We start from the raw sequence: 19666 nt of genomic DNA, 5'->3' as shown, positions 1-19666 counted from the left end.
CTTCCTTTTAAGTGTTTCCAAACTGTCTGTTTCAAGAACTGCTCTAGAATCTTTCCTAGTATTGATGCCAGGCTGACTGGGCATAAACTGAGTCATCGTTTCCCCATTTTGAAGATGGGGACATTTGCCCTCCTCCAGTCTGTTCGCTAGGAATTCTCCAAATTTATTGCCAGTGGTTCTGAGATTACCTCTGCAAGTTCTTTTACTATCCTTGGATGATCATCTGGCCCTGGAGACTTAAATTAATTGGGTCATCATTGTTGGTTAGGTTCAGATCTAAATTAATTGATCATCTTGTTGCCTCTTCTGCCTTCTGGACAATGAAATTGTCTGCAAGGTAAGTGAGGAATTTGTTGGACCTTATACAGTTGGCCCTCCATAACCACAGATTTTTCTCCCATGGTTTCAACAATCCATAGCTTGAGGAGGAAAAATCCAAAAAGCAAACCTTGATTTTGCCATTTTATATAAAAAGCACCAATTTATTACATCATTGGATATAATGAGACCTGAGCATCCACAGATTTTATATCCATGCAGGTGTCCTGGAGCCAAGCCACAGCAGATTCTTTTCAGAGTTTGACTTCCAAAAAATATCAGGATAATTGATATCCCTTTTTATTACTACATCTCTCCTTTCTGAATACCTGGTCATCTGTTCCAGGAAGGCATCATCCAAGTCTTCAATCTGACTTGGAGGGGAGGGGTGTCAGTAGTAGATGTCCCACAATGGCATCCCTGTTGTTTCTCGCTTTAATTTTTATACAGATGTTCTCAACCTGGCCTTTTCCCTTATGGTTGATGCTGCAGTGGCAGGCGACCACAGCATCTGTGTTCTGTAATCATCTAACCATTCAATTGCTTGTTTATTTATTTTATTTTTATCCCACCTTTCTCCCAAAATGGGACCCAAGGCAGCAAACATATATCAAACATAACAATTAAAATTGTACAATTAAAATCATAAAAATATAAAAATTACAAATATAAAAATTTTAAAACATACAGAGTTAAAACCCTCTCATCTCCCAATAAAATCAAGCCTGCCAGATCTCAAACGGCCTGTTGGCAAGCAAGGAGACAGACAAGAGGAGGGTGAGGATGAACTGTTGCCACCAGTGGCGCAGCCATGCTGCAGCTGGTGCTGCTGCAAAAATTTCCTTCGGTGTCATTATCCTCTGACATTGAAGGAGATTTTTGCAGCACCAGCTGTGGCAAGGATAGTCCAGTAGTGGTGGCCTGTCCTAGCCCTCTTCCTCTTCCCATCTCCTTTCCCACCAACAGTCCTGGCCCGTTACTCCTTTGGTCACAATGACACCACGATACCTCTGTATTGTTCCAAGGCTACCCCTGCCAGTCTCCAAGCCTTACCCCCTCAGCCTCATCCCTGCTATCAGTACATCAGAGATGTGGGTGTTACGGCTGGTGTAAAAATCTCCTTCAGTGTTGTAGTCTTCAACGTCTAGAGAAGCTGGGAATTGTAGTCTGTAGCATGCATGTTTGGAGGGGGGACTAGAGATATTTGAAAGTTTTGCCCTTTGCTGGGGGTCCTTAACCCTTGTGAAATTTGAGAGCTGTCTGTAAATGCATGGATTGTGGTTAGAGCTTCATTAGGAGACATGGTCCTGTTACAAACGGGCCATATAGTACGTGCAGAGCGCGTACTAGGGTTAGAAAGGGGCGGTGCTTCTGCATCCCCCTAACCCTAGCGGCGGTGGCCATTCCACACGGCCGCCGCCATGACAACGTCACGACCGCGCCACCTCTATACGGGGCGGTGCGGACGTGACGTCCTTGCTCCGTGCCAGGGCGCTTAGTGCACCCTTCGTGTGGAGCAGGAAGGAGCTCCGTTTCGGAGCTCCTTCCTGGTTTGGTCCGCTGGGCGCAGCCTTCACATGGCTGCGCCCAGCAGACCAAAGGAGAAAGGGGCCAAGCGGCCCCTTTCTCCTCCTCCCCGCCACTGCGGGGTGTCCTTGGGGCTTGAGGCGTTTTGCCACTTCCCCGCAGCCTGAAAAGCGGCGGATTGGGGCCTCAGCAGCTGCCGCTCTGGACGCTGAGGCCCCGATACACTGAGGAAAGGGGCGGGTTCAGCCCGCCCCAAACGTGCGGTCTGTAACCCGCCTTGGTCTTCTTGCTGCTGCTGCTGCTGCTGCGTGCCTTCAGGTTGTTTCTGATTTATGGTGACCTTAAGACAACCCTATTATGGGGTTTTCTCTGCAAGATTTGTTCAGCGGAGGTTTGCCCTTGCGTCCCTTTGAGGCTGAGAGAGTGTGACTTGCCCAAGGTCACTCAATGGAATTGAACCTTAGACTCCAGAGTCATAGTCCAACACTCAAACCATTACGTCATACTCTTACATTTAGTAAGATAACCTTACTATACTTCAAAGAACCCACATAGGAGATAAACTGTATACAGTAAATGAGTAAACATCAAATGTAGAAACATGCCTTAGTCTGGTAGCTTTGTGAGATGCAGAATCTTTATTCTGCTTAATTTCATTCTTGCTGCTTTAGGGATAGACAAATTCTATGCTAGCTGGGAATGCCTCCCAACAGAGCACTGTGGAGACATACCTCAGTTAACAAAGCTCCTCACAGTGAAGCTCCTTTTCACACAGTGTTTTTACACTCACCTAGCCTCCATTTTACTCCTTATTCTCTGTCTTGCTGGATGTTTTAGCTGCAATATTGCCATTGAGAAGATGATGAAAGAGGGCTGGAGAAGCAGACTTTTGGTGCTGGGCTACTCCAGCATATCTGTAGAAAGCAATGCAGTAAACAAAGTCTGAGCTGGGAAAATGCATATACAGTTGGCCCTCCTTATCCACAGATTTTTTATACACGAATTCAAGCATCCACAGCTTGAAAATATCTATAAATTCCAAGTATCAAATCTTGATTTTCCCATTTTATATAAGGGTCACCATTTGATATGCCATTGTATTTAACGGGACTTGAGCATCCACGGATTTTGTTATTCACGGGGTTTCCTAGAACCAAACCCCAGCGGATAACAAGGGCCCACTGTATCTAGAAGTCTCGCTAACAAAATGGAAATCGGAAGAAAGTGAAGGCTCTTAGGGGGGAAAACATCCCTGGATGCATTTTGGAAGAAAGAAGGTGTGAAATGTTTGTTTTTAGTGCAGTGCTTCCCTGAGCAGGTTGTTTTATTTACATGTGCATATTTGGAATAAAAAGTTTGCTTAAACACACTGTCATGCTCTTCTTTTTTTGTGGTGTAGGAACCTTCCCCCATTCTTTCCATGCACCTAGTACCAACTTTTCTGTTAAATAAGTAATGCTCAGGGACACATCTACTTCATTAATTGAGACATGCCTGCTTTTCTTAGGTGTACCAGAACAACAGGGGAAGCCTAGGGGGGCTGGGGGTATCAGAGGTAGACAAAAGTGATGCATGGGTTTATTGGGGGGGGGGGTGGTTAAAATTATATTGTTGCCTTTCATGGTGGCTCAAAACCAGTTGCTTGAGTGAGGTGTCTCCCTCCAACAAAAGGGTGGATCAATGCTGTCTGAAAGCCAACACAGGCATGGGACAAGTCCTCCTGAAGGACACTCTGAGGGGCCACCATTGGCAGGGGAAGCCCAATCTCACCACCCCTGGCACTGACTGCTTGGGAGGGGAAGCAAAGACAACAGGACAAGAGACACTGGTCAACTCAGCCAGTGAAAGACCAAGGATGACCTCTGACCACCCATCACATCCCAGTTTGACATAGGATTCAGTTCTTGGGAGGTTGAGTTTAAGAACACTGTAGGAAGGGAAATCCTTCTGCCTTTGGTATCAACTGTTTGAGCCCCTTTGTTGCCAACCCCTACTGATGGCTCCATCACAAAGGAGGAGGAGGTGAATCTTGGACCCATGCACAATGGTAAAAATTACGAATGGAGGTGTTTTACATGTGCACAGATTTATACAGTCTTTCACAGGTAAAAACAGATAATTAAATGGCTCTGAGAGCAAATTAAGCCCAATTAATTTGACAGATTAAGACAGACATCAGCCTGTAGGGTTGGGGAGCCCACTGCGGTCAAAAACTGGCACAAGGAAAATGGAATAAAGCAGAACAATGGTGCAGCATCAACTGGCTGGAGCTCAGAGCAATCAGATTAGTATTGCTACCCTTTTCCCACATAGTCCATGGAAAGGCAGTCTTGATAAAGACAGACACCACACTGAGGAAGTAGGCTGAAGTCTACAAAAGCTCCTGCTGCCAACTTCTTTATTTTGGTTAGTCTCAAAGGTGCTACAGGATCTCTACATACTGATTCATCCTGACTGTTTTTTGTGTTCTTCCTAAAAGGCTTGAGGTAATTTTCTTAAATCAGTCCTTGTTAATTGTTGGCTTCATTAAATAAGTCTTCATCTTGTGAGTATTTTGCACCCCAAATCTGGGTTCTTCATCCCACAGGAGCTTGCACAGCTTCCCTTTTATCTGGCATGTAGGAACTCAGCACCCCATAAAGCCAAGCCAAATGAGGCAGAAGAGCAATTGTGCATTTGGGGATTCCACCTTTCCTCCTTTCCTGGCCAGGGTCTGTCTCACACATACTGGGGTGTCACGGAAGGCTCCATACCCCACTAAAGTTAGATTACTGTCCAATTCCCAGGACAACTAATCCCCACACTGAGGAACTGCAGGACCCAGAGTAGCTTTGGGAGAACCCTGAGTCAACATGAACAAGATTCACTTGCTTTTGAGGATGAGGGCCTCTCACTGCCCAGGGTTGGGAAATGGCATGGCAACCGCATTGGCTCTTAAGCTCAGCCAGGGATCACAAAGGGGATGCTCTTGGAGATGCATCACAACTCACCACTGTGACCTCCTTGTCCAAGGAGGCAGTTGGCAAGACAACTCACAGGGCTCCCTTCAAGCATTCCTTGCCTTGCCCCTCCCAGGGGCCACAGAGGAGAAGGTCCTGCTCTACTCAGGTTCTCCTCCTGCTGGGTTTCCTGGAGGCAACCCGTCCTTCCTAGGGTCTCTCCTTTAAGCCAAACCTTTCCATAAGGTCTCATAGACCAACAGACATTTAGTCTTTAAAGTGGCTGATCAGGGAAGATGTGTCCCCTTTAAAGTAAAGTCAAGTATTTCCTTGGCTCAAGGGAAGGATGGAGAATATTTCCAAGATTGAGTTGTGGCTTTGGCCTTTTCTCTTCCAACTCAATCATTCTATGATTCTCAAAGGAGGTCACAAGGTAGGTATGGGAGGGTACCTCTCTAGCTTTAGCTCCATTCACTTTCTGCCACATACTCCCTACCACAGCATCAAGCATCAGTGAAGAAGAAATGGATTATAGAATCATAGAGTTGAAAGAGACCACAAAGGCCATCCGGCCCAACCCCCTGCCATGCAGGAACTCTCAATCAAAGCATACCCGACAGATGGCCTCTGTTTAAAGGCCTCCAAGGAGGGAGACTCCACCACTCTCCCAGGAAGTGTGTTCCACTGCCAAAGAGTCCTCACAGTCATGAAGTTCCTCCTAATGTTGAGGTGGAATCCCTTTTCCTATAGAAGTTGGCAGCAGGAGCTTTTGTAGACTTCAGCCTACTTCCTCAGTGTGGTGTCTGTCTTTATCAAGACTGCCTTTCCATGGACTATGTGGGAAAAGGGTAGCAATACTAATCTGATTGCTCTGAGCTCCAGCCAGTTGATGCTGCACCATTGTTCTGCTTTATTCCATTTCCCTTGTGCCAGTTTTTGACCGCAGTGGGCTCCCCAGCCCTACAGGCTGATGTCTGTCTTAATCTGGATTTTCTCTGCCGTCCAGATGGGATGCCTTTGTTCTGTGCTGGGGACACCCACCAGCGCACTGATCTGAAAACCTCCCACGGAACTGCAATAGGCAATGGTCTTGTCTGTGATTGCCTCCTGGTGTGGTAGTTTAAATAACTTTGCCCAGTGATTCCAGTAGGTTCCGAGCAGCACTGTGCAGGCGCAGTGAAACCCATTTGTATGTATTTGCAGATGACCACTCGAAGAAATACCGTTACAGGTAAGCAACCTGTCCGTCTCCCCTCTGTTGTCATCCCTTCGCTGGCTCCCCTTTCCCTTCCGAATTCGGTACTAGCTTCTCCTGCTCACCTTTAAAGCCCTGTATGGGCTGGCCCCTCCCTACCTCTCTGAACTACTTTCTCCCTACATTGCCACTCATTCCCTCCATTCTGGTAGCCAAGGTCTCGTATCCCAGCCCAGGATTTCCACTGCCCCATCCCGGATTCACCCATTCTCGCTTGCCGCCCCTCACTCCTGGAACCTCCTCCCCTTACAAGCACGACTCAACATGTCTCTAACCAGCTTCAAAGCCGAGTTAAAGACCACATTGTTTAGGGAAGCGTTCCCAGAGAGTTTGTGATTGTATCCTGGTTGTTCAGATGCTTGATAGTGGATATTGCTGTTTTAACCTGTTTTATATGTTTTTAATTTGTTGATTTAACTTTTAGATTGTACGCCATAGGCAGGCTTTTGTATTCTTTATTTTACTTAGTTTTGTACAGCGCCATGTAGATTTATGACGCTTTATAAATAAAGTTAATAATAATAATAATAATAGTTGGAGGCTAATGTTCTCTTTTTGTCTTTATCTTCCACAAGCGATTCTCTAAACAATTTTGAGCTGAGGAAGGGTGCAAATGCTAAGTTCTGTTTCAATTTTGCATCTGCGTTCGAGTTCCTGAGTCACAACTGCTGCCTCACCGCCACTGTTGCGGCCTGGTCCCTCGCACAAAACTGTACAGCATCCAATGTTCTGTCTGCTGTAAAGGATGAGGCCTTCAGGGTCTTGCCCAGACTTTGTCTGATCCTGGTTTCGCTCAGCGACAATTCACCCAGTAGCTCCTTAGTCTAGTGCATGGTTGCCCTAGTCACCATTGAGATTGATGCTCCTGTTTTCTGGTAACTTCAATGCATCCTCCCCGTCTCTGCAAAAAACCAAAAACTGCTGAGGACACCAGTGCTGACATTGATGCAACCACCGGGGGACCTGTAGTCTGTCCTTCACTGCAAGTGGGAGGTTGTACAGTTTATTCACGCCAGAAAGGGACATATTGACATCCTCCTACATGGAGCCCATATGGCAACTGCACTCGACAACAAATTGTGTTGTCCTCCTCCTTGTGCTGGCCTTTATGGGCATTATGGTCTCCTTCATGGCATGGCTTTTTGAGTATCTTACATGGGGGGAGGGGGAGTGTGAGGAGAGCCACCCTCTTTTCCCCTCCTTCCCAGGGTGTCCAAGGCACCCAAATGTGGCTGCTGCAGCCACCTTCCACACCACCAGGTCCCAGACCCATGAGAGGCCCTTCATTGTGCTTCGTGGGTTGGATGGTGGTGCTGTGCCAAAGGCGTGGTGTAAAGGCTTCTGCTTTTTCCTGGCTGTAGCCATTGCTGCTCCTCTAACAAGCCGCCACTGCCATCTTCCACAGCTGCCTGTCTTCGGAATGGGGAGGAACTCTCCACCGTCGCAAAGACTTGCTGCTCCTTTCTGGGCACCCTAATTAAAGGGCCAAGGAGTGCCAGGACTCCAGGTCTCCTTAGGATGGCAAAGGAACCAGGAAGAGAGGCAGAGATGTGAGGGAGTTAGAAAGAAGGACAGAGAGAGAGAGAAAGGGAGACTAAGAGGTTTTTTTAAAAGTAAAGAAGGGCAATAGCCAGGGCTATGAAAATCTTGTCCTTTAGGAGTGGTAGGCAGCAAAAGACTGAAGACAAAGGGGGTTGTCCTGTCCTGTTTACATCTACGGCACAGCAGGGGAGTTGACCAAGCAGTCCAGAGTCCGGTCCAAAGGTCTCACAATAACAGTCAGTTACAGCAAAGGGCAGAGGCAGGAGCATAGTCACAAGGCAAGTCCAGAAGTCAGATAACCGAAGTCGTAAGTCAGATGGCAAGGAACACAGGCACAACCAGGCTGCAGGATAGATTGTCAGCTGCAAAGAATCTCAGCAGCTGGAATCTTTTAAAAGGCCTCCGCATCACTCAGCTGAAACCTATTAGCTCTCCTCTTGGCTTCTAGCCTGGAAGAACGCCTCAAAGACTCCTTGACCTGTCTTCGTTCCAGTCTTAGCACATGCAGCCTATAGCCGTGATGGCGAACCTATGGCACATGTGTTGGAAGTGGCATGCGACGCCATTTCACCAGGCGCAGGCAAGGGAGAAGACGGAAGAGGCACATGTGTGCCAGTTCTGCCTCCTCCCTGCCCTTTTCTGGTCTCCTCCTCCCAGCCTTCTCCTGGCCTCTCCCAGACACTTGGAGGCTCGGAAAAGGGCGAGGGGAGGAAGAGTGACCGGCACATGCCGGTAGCTCCTCCCCAGAGACCTTTTCCAGCCTCCAGTTATCACCGGAGACACAACTGGGGGCAAGGAAAAGTCCATGAAGAGGAGCAATGGCAGCATGCCGGCTCCTGGGCCCTTCCACAGACTCTTCTTCACCCAGGGCTCCCTCTTGAGAGCAAGCTCTGGGCAAGGAACTGCTGGGGGGGGGGAAGAATGGCAGCATGCTGGCTCCTGGGCCCCTCCATGGGCCCTTTGTCACCCAGAGCTTGCTCCCCAGAGAGCCCATTGGGGGTCAGGAAAGGTCTGGGAAGAGGACTGGGCTTGTGCCCATGGCTCTGCCCCCCACGGGCCTTTGGTGACCCACAGCTGTCTCTCGGAAACAGCTGGGGGCTGTGGAAAGGGCGGCGAGAGAAGCCCTGCCCTGGAAGTCCTGCCCTTTGGGGGTGGGACTCCCACCTCCAGAAAATGGAAGTCCCTGTCAGGGATTTGAAGGGTTAAAACACAGCACACAGGGAAATGCTTGATGTGTATGTGTTTGACCATGAGCATTTCAGCAGAAGGACAAGGTTGATCAGCACAGCTGATGCTCATTGGTTCAAGGACACTTTAGTGTCTAGGTGCACGTAGCCATGGATGATGAAACCATGTGTCTGGATTGCACAAGAGACACATGACATGGTTACACACAGGAACTCACTGGGTTTGGGAGACCACATGGTCTGGAGTCTATATAAACCCAGGGGTTGCAAGGGATAGCTTTTGGGTTTGTTAGTAGTAGTTGGTTTGGAGTTTTGGAGATCTGTATTTGTATAATAGCACTGTGAATAAAGAGCACTTCGGGAGATTTGGCTTCTCTGGTGTTTTGTCAGTAGAAGTCTTGCATTGCTTTGCTGAGTGTCCCCAGAGGTTCCTGCATTGCTTCAGTTCCTGGAAGACATCTAGTTGCTGTTGTCTCAACTGCTTTTGGAGCCACGCTTCTGCTTCTAAAATTGCTAGCTCTGCTACAAAGGTCTGATTTAACCCCAGGACTCGTTTGAGTTGCTGACAGTGGTTGTTGGACCCCAGCAGTTGCGCTGACAGTCCCGCCCAAGGCCGAAAGTCCCGCCCCCAGCACACAGCCCCATCCTGCTGGGCAGAAGCGGTGCCCCAGGCATGCAAACTTGAAAAGGTTTCCCATCGCTGGTCTATAGAGTCAATTTCTCCCAATGTAGCTTCCTGAACTGCAGCTTCCTGAGCCTCCTCTAGGACTGCAGATCCAGGCAACCTGAGATCTGCCCCTTCTTCAGCCTCCTCCATGTCTTCAGAGTCTGAGTCTTCTGACTGTGCCTCCAAATCAGGCCCAGGGCAATCCATCACATGTCCCTGATATGACCAGGGGGATGCCCCTCTTTAAGCTTGTCCTACCTGCTGGGAGCAATTGGGGAGGAATAAACATGATTCAGGATGTTATATCCTTATCTACTAGGAAAAAAAGGGAATTTTGGGGGGGGGGGGAGGGCGACTTCCCAGAGTCTTTCATCTGAATGGTTTCTCCATGTGTGGATTCTGAGTCACAATGCCTGAGCTGTGAGAAAAACATTTCCCAAACTACTGGCAGTTGTATGGATTTTCTCTTATATGGATTCTCTGAGGCCTCAAAAGTGTTTTTTAATGATTTTACCAGATACATAAAAATAAAGACCAATATACAATACAAAATACAAAACCAAGAAAACAGAGGAAAAAACAAAGAACAGATAGCCAAAAAACTAGCAGTAAAAAGATAAAGCTAAAAGTGATTGCTCATCTTCTTTTTACCAGTTATGCCATTTTATAACTCTATCCTAACTCTTCTCTGTAAAGTCTGCCTAATAATAAACACAATCCAAACATATTAAAATGTATTTTTCATTTCTATAAATAGTCAATAATAGGTTAATAATCTTTATGTTCATCACATTCAGTGAGAGGATTATTCTAGCACTAATGAACTTTCTATTCTCTTCTAAGTATATCTCCCTCTAATAATATTCCACCACTACAGCATAGATGCCAACTAACATTATTATTATTATTATTATTATTATTATTATTATTATACTTTATATAGCACTGTAGATTTACTGTATATAGCGCTGTACATACAAACAATAAAAGTGATAAAAATGAAACCTGCCAATGGCGTACATTCTACAATATATATATAAAACAATAGATAATACAAGATAGAATTAGATAAAAAAGCAAACAAATTAAAAAGATCAAATATCAAATCAAGTATCAGATCTTAAATAACAATTAGATAAACAATCACACAATGTCTGGGAATGCATTCCTGAACAATATAGTCTTCAAATCCGTTTTGACACTGGTTAAAGAAGTGATGAGCCGTGCGGCTCCTGGGGGAAGAAGGCTCCAGGGGTGAGGGGCAGCAAGTGAGAAGGGATGAATCCAGGATGGGGCAGTGAAGATCCTAGGCTGGGACAGCAGACCTTGACTATCAGGGCATGAGTGAGAATGTGAGGAGAAGAAGGTTAGATAAATAAGGAGGGGCCAGCCTATGCAAGGCTTTAAAAGTGAACAACAGGAGCTTATACTGAATATGGAAGAGGAAGAAAAGCCAGTGAAGGGATGATAAAAGAGGAGAAACATGGTAAAAGTCGAGAGCGGATGTAATAATGCATGCAGCTGAATGCTGGACGGAGGTGAGAGAGGAAGCCCTACCAGAAGGAGGTTACAATAATCTAATGGTGAGACCACCAGGGTGTGGACCAGGGTCTTGGCAGTAGAGGCTGAGGGAAATGGACAGATTTTAGCAATATTGTAGAGAAAGGATCTAAAGGGCTTGGCTGTGGCCTGGATCTGGGGGATACACCACAGAGAAGAGTTCTTGAAATCTTGAAAACTATAAACACCTTTCATATCTCGCTCTCTTACTTATCACATTTTAAAACCCTCTTTGAATTTAATATCATAAAGTATTCTTATATACTAATTTTGTTTTGACAGATCAAACATCAAGCATCAAATAATAAAAAACTAGGCATATTATTTCAAAAGCAAGTTAAATATGGCCTTTAATTTATCCCTTGTAATTATTTATACTTAATATGAAGCTTCTTTCTTAATTTCATACATTGAACAAATTGAACATAATTCCCCCAAACCAGCTGAGAAACCTGGGCATTGAGTGGGTAATGTTACATTCATCCCTTGATCTGGATAGTATTCCACTAAGTAGAATTCCTTGCCAAACTGGCAAAATGCCATCAAAGCCTCTTCTCACACAGAGCTCCGCGGGAAAACATAAGCAAGTCATGACTGCTTTCCTGAAAGTCCTGAGGCTTCAAAAGGCTTCAGTCACAACCACAACATTTCTCACACTATTGGTACCTAATGTGAATTGAGATGTGAATTCTGAGCAAAGCAATCCTCACACTGCTGACATTTTCAGGAAGGATTCTCTGATTAATCCCAAGGACTGACTTTCAGCAATACTGTACTCTGGATCATCAGGCCTAACTGTATCCAGCCTTCACACTCGAGGTGAACTCTGCCTTTCATAGAGGCCACGAGGTAATCCTCCCCTGCTGCCCATAACACATCCAAAGATCTAGAAAAATGTTTTGTCATGGCATTTGTATGATTCTTCTCCTGTGTGGACACTGATTAGTCACAAGGGCTGACTTGTGAGCAAAATATTTCCCACACTCCTAACATTTGAATGGATTTCTCCAGTGTGCACTCCCTGATGCCTCAAAAGGTGTGAATTCCGAGAAAAACATTTCTCACACTGCTGGCATTTAAAGCGTTTCTCTCCTGTGTGGACAGTCTGATGGATTATAACATGTGGCTTGTGAGCAAAACATTTCCCACACTGTTGGCATTGGTATGGTTTCTCTCCTGTATGGACCCTTTGGTGCCTCATAAGGTTTGACTTGTCAGCAAAAGATTTCCCACAGTCCTGACATTTGTGTGGCTTTTCACCTGTATGCAATCTCTGATGAATCACAAGGTCTGACTTGCGAGCAAAACCTTTTCCACACTGCTGGCATTGGAATGGTTTCTCCCCAGTGTGGGTTCTTTGATGTCTCAAAATGAGTGAATTCCGAGAAAAACTTTTTCCACATTGCTGGCATTTGTATGGTTTCTCTCCTGTGTGGATGCTCCGATGAGTCACAAGATTTGAACGGCAAGAAAAATCTTTTCCACATTGATGGCACTTGAATGGTTTCTCCCCAGTGTGGATTCTTTGATGCCTCAAAATGTGTGAATTCTGAGAAAAGCATTTCCCACATTGCTGGCATTTGTATGGTTTCTCTCCAGTGTGAACTCTCTGGTGTTCTTTAAAGTGTGACTTGTGAGCAAAACATTTGCCACACTGCTGGCATTGGTATGGTTTCTCTCCTGTGTGGATTCTATGGTGCTTCAAAAAGTTTGAAATGTCTGCAAAATGTTTTCCACACTGATGGCATCTGTGTGGTTTCTCTCCTGTGTGCACTCTTTGATGAATCACAATTGCTGATCTGTGAACAAAACGTTTTCCACACTCCTTACATATCAATGGTTTCTCTCTTGTGTGGGCTCTCTGATGTTTCAAAAGGTGTGAGTTGAGAGCAAAACATTTTCCACACTTTTGGCATCTGTATGATTTCTTTCTTGTTTGGACTCTTGTGTAGCTCACAAAATGTGAATAATAGGACAAATATTTTCTAATCTCTTGCCATCTGTATTCTTCGTCTGGTATATGGACTGTCTGGCAGCTCCTAAGATGTAGATCAGTGCGTACATTTGTCTTCCTCCAGGGATCTCCTGTGAAGAAGACAAGCAAAGACAAGACTGAATCCCAGCATTAAGATAGGAAGACCTTCTGCTGAGCAAGATCAAGATCCCAAAAGAAAAGCACCATCAGAGGAAGAGTTACTATTGTGTTCTCTCCCCCAACCCCACATGGATATTAGTCACAATAGGAAATGAAATGAAACATCTCTGAGCAGAAGGATCTGGAGACAAACAGCTGCCAAATAGGCCACTGCTTTCTGGCCTTATTTTGGTCTTTCCTAGAGGTACCTCCTGTCCAGAGACAAACCAAACTAACTATGATAGGCGCTTCAATAGCAAAGACTGAACTAAAGAATTGGAAATCCACGTTATCATCTGAAAGCTTCATGGATGAGCCAGGATGAGGAGCAGATTTCAGTAAGGGTAAAGACTACAAAGAGTTTCTTGGACATAGGTGGGCAACCATAGAATCATAGAATGATAGAGTTGGAAGAGACCACAGGGGCCATCCAGTCCAACCCCCTGCCATGCAGGAAATCCAAATCAAAGCATCCCCGACAGATGGCCATCCAGCCTCTGCTTGAAGACCTCCAAGGAAGGAGACTCCACTACACTCCGAGGGAGTTTGTTCCACTGTCGAACAGCCCTTACTGTCAGGAAGTTCCTCCTAATATTGAGGTGGAATCTCTTTTCCTGCAGTTTGCATCCATTGCTTCGGGTCCTAGTCTCTGGAGCAGCAGAAAACAAGCTTGCTCCCTCCACAATATGACATCCCTTCAAATATTTGAACAGGGCTATCATATCACCTCTTAACCTTCTTTTCTCCAGGCTAAACATCCCCAGCTCCCTGAGTCGTTCCTCATAGGGCACGGTTTCCAGACCCTTCACCATTTTAGTCGCCCTCCTTTGGACACACTCCAGTTTCTCAATGTCCTTTTTGAATTATGGTGCCCAGAACTGAACACAATATTCCAGGTGGGGCCTGACCAGAGCAGAATATAGTGGCACTATTACTTCCCTGGATCTAGACACTATACTTCTATTGATGCAGCCTAAAATCACATTGGCCTTGTTAGCTGCCGCATCGCACTGTTGACTCATGTTCAACTTGTGGTCTACTTGGACTCCTAGATCCCTTTCACATGTTGTCTCCTTTAGCCAGGTGTCCCCCATCCTATATCTGTGCATTTCATTTTTTCGCCCTAAGTGCAGTACTTTACATTTCTCCCTGTTGAAGTTCATTCTGTTTGCTGTGGCCCAGCTTTCTAGTCTATTCAAGTCATTTTGAATGTTGATCCTGTCCTCTGGAGTATTAGCAATTCCTCCTAATTTGGTGTCATCTGCAAATTTGATAAGTATTCCCCCAATTTTTTCCTCCAAGTCATTGATAAAGATGTTGAATAGCACTGGGCCCAGGACAGAGCCCTGTGGGACCCCACTGGTTACTTCTCTCCAGGATGAAAAGGAGCCATTGTTGAGCACCCTTTGGGTTCGTCCGGTCAACCAGTTACAAATCCACTTAACAGTTGCCTTGTCTAGCCCACATTTTACAAGCTTGTTTGCAAGAATGTCATGGGAAAAGAGATTCCACGTAAACATTAGGAAGAACTTCCCAATAGTAAGAGCTGCATGTTAGTAGAATACATTGCCTCAGAATGTAGTGGAGTCTCTTTCTTTGGAGGTTTTTAAATAGAGGCTAGAAGGCCATATATCAGGAGTGCTTTGATTATGTATTCTGGTATAGCAGAGATTGTACTTCCAACTCTGTGAATCCATGACTCTATAATGGGCGGGGGGGGGGGGGCACATATTTGAAACATGTTCTGCTTCTATATATCCCCTAACATGCCATGGAGGATATGGGTGCAATTTTGCCATTTTTCAGGCCTAGGGGATGGAGGCTCCTAAAGAGCATAAAACGGTCCAAAGGGAGTCAAGTAATGTGGCAAAATTGATCCCCCTGAAATCCTAGAGAGTTCTGGAGCATTTTTATTCAGGGGGCATGGTTCAACTAAGCAGAAACCAGATAAAGAAGAAAATCTCTGGGGAGCCTGGTGGCCACACAAAGGCCCTAAGGAGCTTGATTGGCCCCCCAGGAGACACTTTTTCTATCCGCTGCTCTCACACAAGAGAGCAATATACTCTCAATATGTATCCTTTAGGGAGGCCCTGAAGAATACATACTCAGTGTGTGTTGCACGCTTGTGTTCAGTACACCCACCCGCAGTATGTCTCCCTTTTTACTACTTCATCAGCAAAAAATACAAGAAAAATATTTCACAGCTGTTGGGAGTGTGCACCTTGTTTTCTAGTAGAGTTATACTATGGCACATTACAGACCGCCATTTAGTACGTGCTCCGTACGTACAAGGGTTAGGAAGGGTCTTACCTTCCTAACCGGCCCCATCCCTAGTACGCGCGGAGTAAATGGCAGCGCCCGCCCACACAGGCGCCACCATCTTTATGTCTCAGACGCACAGCGTCTGGACATCGCACGGCGGAAGTGATGCCGTGAGTGTGCGCCTCGCGGCACCACTTCCGGGTGCCAAAAAGAAGCGCCATTTCGGCCCTTCTTTTTAGCTGCGCCGGGAAGCCTCGCGATCTGGCCGCTGGGGCTTCTCGACGCAGCTAATGATGGCGGCGGCAGACTGCCCGCTTTTGGGCGGTCTGTAATGCGCCCAAGAGAAAGAGACCTAAGAAGGGCAATAGAGTCAAGCTTCTTACCCAGGACAGACACATTTTCATAGTTTTCCATCATGACTTCAATGTACAAAGTTCTTTGGTTCTGATCCAGCAGGTTCCATTCCTCCTCTGTGAAATACACAGCCACATCCCCAAAAGTAACCTGCAACAGAAAACAGCCCCCATCCAGCCGTCATCTGATGTGGAGAAAATGATGCATCTCCAGCAGGACTGGAGCAATAGCAAGTACATTTCTATACCGCTTTTCAGTGCACTTAAGCACCCCTTTAAGCCAGTTGCCCCCAACAAGCTGCGTACTCATTTTAGCAATCTTGGAAGGATGGAAGGCTGAGTTGATCCTGAACACCTGGCTGGTATTAAATTTACAACCTCATGGTTTGTGAGTGGCTTCAATACAGGCATTTAACTCCTGCGTCACCACTCTTGGGATTGGATTGCTTCAGAATAACTTTTCATTAACTATCTGCATCTTCAAATGTAGTACATAAGAGTTATAACCTGGCTCCTTAATGAACTAGTCTTCTGATTTCAAGGGAGGTTTTATTTAGTACATGGAAGTTATTCCACATAGTCTAGTGTCCTGCAGATGTTTTGGATTTTCCACTGCCTTTAATTCCCATTACTTTGACAATTATGTTGAGTTATTTTGGCACATAAAGCTGAGCATACCACAAGGACTGCTTCCCATCCCTGGCAGTAAAAATACAAGAACAGAAAGATAATCAGCTAGCCATTGCTGCCATTTATGATGGCTTGTCTAAGGCGCGTTACAGATGTGCTGAAAGTACGCGCTCTGCGCGTACAAAATGGCAGCACCCGTTCTACACGAGCACCGCCATCTTGCCGTAGCAGATGCATAGTGACCGCATGTCGCATGGTGGAAGTGACACTGCGAATGTGCGACTAGCACCTCGCGGCACCACTTCTGGGGCGCAAAAAGAAGCGCCATTTTAGGGCTTCTCTTTGCTGTGTCCGGGAACTGTGCGGTTTGACTGCTGCGGTTCCTGGATGCAGGAACCAATGGCGCCGGCAGACCACCCATTTTAGGCAGTCTGTAACGTGCCTATGTCAGCCTGAATCCTCTACCAAAGTCTTAGCACCAACCCTGCCTAAAAGCCATGGATTTAATGTTAACACAGGTATAGGGCAAGCCCTGTTGATAGGCCTGAGGGTTCACTGAAGGGCCAGCATTGGGCAGGAAGCCCAGTTACCACCTCTGGCCCTGACTGGCTGGCAAAAAAGCATGAGCAAGATGTCAGGAAACATTTATCAACTAAGCCACACGGCAGGTGAGAAAATGACACCTGTCTATCAGTTGCGTCCCAGATTGACAAGCCAAATTTTCAACTGGAGGGGAGTGGAATTTGAAGTACCCTGGGGGGAGGGGAATCCTTCAACATTGGTTTTCAATATTTGGGGCCCACAACTGCAGTACTTTCTCAATGGCTCAATAGCAAAGAAGGAGAGGGCAAATGTTTACCTGTTCCAAAGGCATGTTTCCTGCAGTTTATTCCGTAGAGGAGGAATTCCACAGAGACTATCCTCTTTCCATAGTTCTGGAGACCAAATCAAGCCTGATTTCTCCCTAGAAGCCACAATGACTAAATCAAGGTTATTATATTTTGGACACATTGTGAGAGGACACAACTCACTGGAAAAGATGATAATAGTATGTATAACATCAAAGGCAGAAGGAAAAGAGGGAGGCCCCAACACAGAGGGATTGACTCCACCAAGGAAGACAAGGTGCTGAGCTTGCAAGACCTGAGGAAGTCCATTAATAAAAGGGTCCCTTTGAGGCATCTCATTTACAGGGTCCTGTATGTTGAAGACAAATTGATGGGATAGAATCACAAATGGCTCCTCTGTTGGGCTCCTTCTTTCTCCATCAGAAAAAAACAAAAAAGTGTCCAGCTGAGATTACCCACATGATTCAAGCCTAAGGCAGGACAGGGGATCCTGTGGCCCTCCAAATGTCAGTAGATTGAACTTCCCTGCACTCCTCACTTATTACTTCAGCTAACCAAGGAGCTGATGAGAGCTGCAGCCCATCAACATCTAGAAGGTCATTTGATGCCTACCCCTGGCCAGAAAGAAAAAATAGCAATGCTTCCCTCCAAAGGCAGCCTGGGGCACAGAGTGTGGAAAGAGCTTTAGTACCAGAGCTAGTCTTCCTTCAGCTCAAAAGATCTGTGTGTATATATACACATTCACAAACACAGCCTTCTCAAGTGCCATGAGCAGTGGTCGGCAACCTACGGCCCGCGGGCCGCATGCAGCCCACTGAGCCGTTGAGACCAGTCCCTGCTTGGTCCTGCCCCCCGATTGCTGCTGCCAAAGGCCCCGTGGGGCCTTTGGCCTCTTGCGCAAGTGCATGAGGCCTTTTGCGGTGGGCAAGGGGAGGGTAAAGGCCTCTCGTGCAGGTGCGCGGGGTCATTGGCCTCTCGTGCAGGTGCGTGGGGAGGGGGAGGAGGGGGAAGGAAGGAAGGAAGGAAGAGGAGGAGGAGGGAGGAAGGAGCAGGAGGAGGAGGGAGGAAGGCGGAGGAGGAGGAAGAAGGAGCAGGAGGAGGAGGAGGAAGAAGAAGAGGAGCAGGAGGAGGATGGTGATGGTGATATTGATATGAGCCAGCTTCAGAGGCATGGCCAATCTAAGTTGCTGTGATTTTTACAAACTCATGTGCAGTGAAGAAAAAACACAGTCCCTTGACCAAGTACACACTTCTGAGAAGTACAGTTGAACCTGAGGGCAAATCACTTCTTGTGAGTCCACCTTGACATGCTCAATATGCATAGCCATGTGAACCCATGTTCAGTGTGAAACCCAAAGAGTTTGGTTATGCAATAAGCCTCTGAAATATGCAAGAGATTGACATGTTAAGTAAAGCCATGTTCAATGCTGAAATGTGCTGTTTGGAATGGGGGGTGGGGGGTTGGCAAGAAAGGGAAGTACATTTCTGCCATCTGTCTAGGAATAATACCCAAATGTCCTCCATTTTGATCATGCCTAAGAAACATGCATTTATTTATGTTAACATTTTTAAAAAATCATCAAATTTTTCCGCATGTCCTCCATTTTTAAAAAATGTGTCCTCCATTTGAAAATGTTGTCCTATATTATTTAATTATTTATGTTTTGCTCCCCCCCCCCGGTTGTCTGGGGGGCAGCAACCTGGCTCCCGGCTCAAAAAGGTTGCCTATCCCTGGCCATGAGTCTCTCAGCGTTCCCTGGAAGGCATCTGGTTGCCATACGGAGTCACAGTCTTCTTCTTGAGATCCTTTGTAAGGGGCCTGCCATAGATGAAGATGTAAAGTTTGAAAGCATGAAAAGAAACAGTGTGGCCTAGTAGGAAAAGCTGCCCTGGCCTTTTGCTTTTTTTCTACTCTGGGAACTATGGGAGGATGAGGGGCAGGAAAGAGCCCCTAGCTTGAGAAAAGAAACATTCTGCTATGCAAGGCAAGGAAGTGGGGCAGAGGTGAGATTGTTCGGGGCGGGGATGCTCTCCTCTGATTCCATTGCAATCCTTTTTAAATTCCACTCCATTCCATTCAGGACTAACTCTACCTTCTGGCATCCCACAATAGTTCCCCATTCCTCCATGTGCCCCAGGAAGCCCCCCAGCCAAGTCCAGAGCTGTACACCCCTCACCACCTATCCAGCCAGTAAGGAGGTTCTTATTCCCCTTGAAACCCCCCCCCCCAAATATCTACGCCTTTTTTTCCTCCTTCCTTCCCAGGAAAAAAGTGAGTTTGTCCCCCACTCCCATCCCAGGAGGAAAGAAAAACATCTGAGGCAAATGTGTGGAAGGGATAGGGGTGGGATCCTCTTCTGATCCTCCAGGCAAGAGTTTGGCCTGCTTTCTGGAGTTGCAATCCTGCATTCCTTTCTCAGAAACCCATCTGACAAAGTCCAGAG

At 46.4% G+C, this 19666-nt stretch overlaps 1 protein-coding gene across 1 annotated transcript; it reads right to left on the bottom strand.

Annotated features, from left to right (window-relative positions):
• Positions 1-9938: 9938 nt before the first annotated feature.
• On the bottom strand, positions 9939-18094 carry LOC121923001 (zinc finger protein 501-like). The gene is made up of 3 exons (XM_042453059.1): positions 17234-18094; positions 15775-15895; positions 9939-13080 (listed from the first exon to the last, which is right to left on the bottom strand). Exons 1-3 carry the CDS (start codon positions 17246-17248, stop codon positions 11942-11944), a joined length of 1275 nt encoding a protein of 424 aa, XP_042308993.1. The 5' UTR covers positions 17249-18094; the 3' UTR covers positions 9939-11941.
• Between the last annotated feature and the right edge of the window lie 1572 nt (positions 18095-19666).

Source organism: Sceloporus undulatus, chromosome 2 (assembly GCF_019175285.1).
Source record: "Sceloporus undulatus isolate JIND9_A2432 ecotype Alabama chromosome 2, SceUnd_v1.1, whole genome shotgun sequence".
Taxonomy (NCBI): Eukaryota; Metazoa; Chordata; class Lepidosauria; order Squamata; family Phrynosomatidae; genus Sceloporus; species Sceloporus undulatus.
This window is presented reverse-complemented; position numbering and strand designations above follow the sequence as displayed.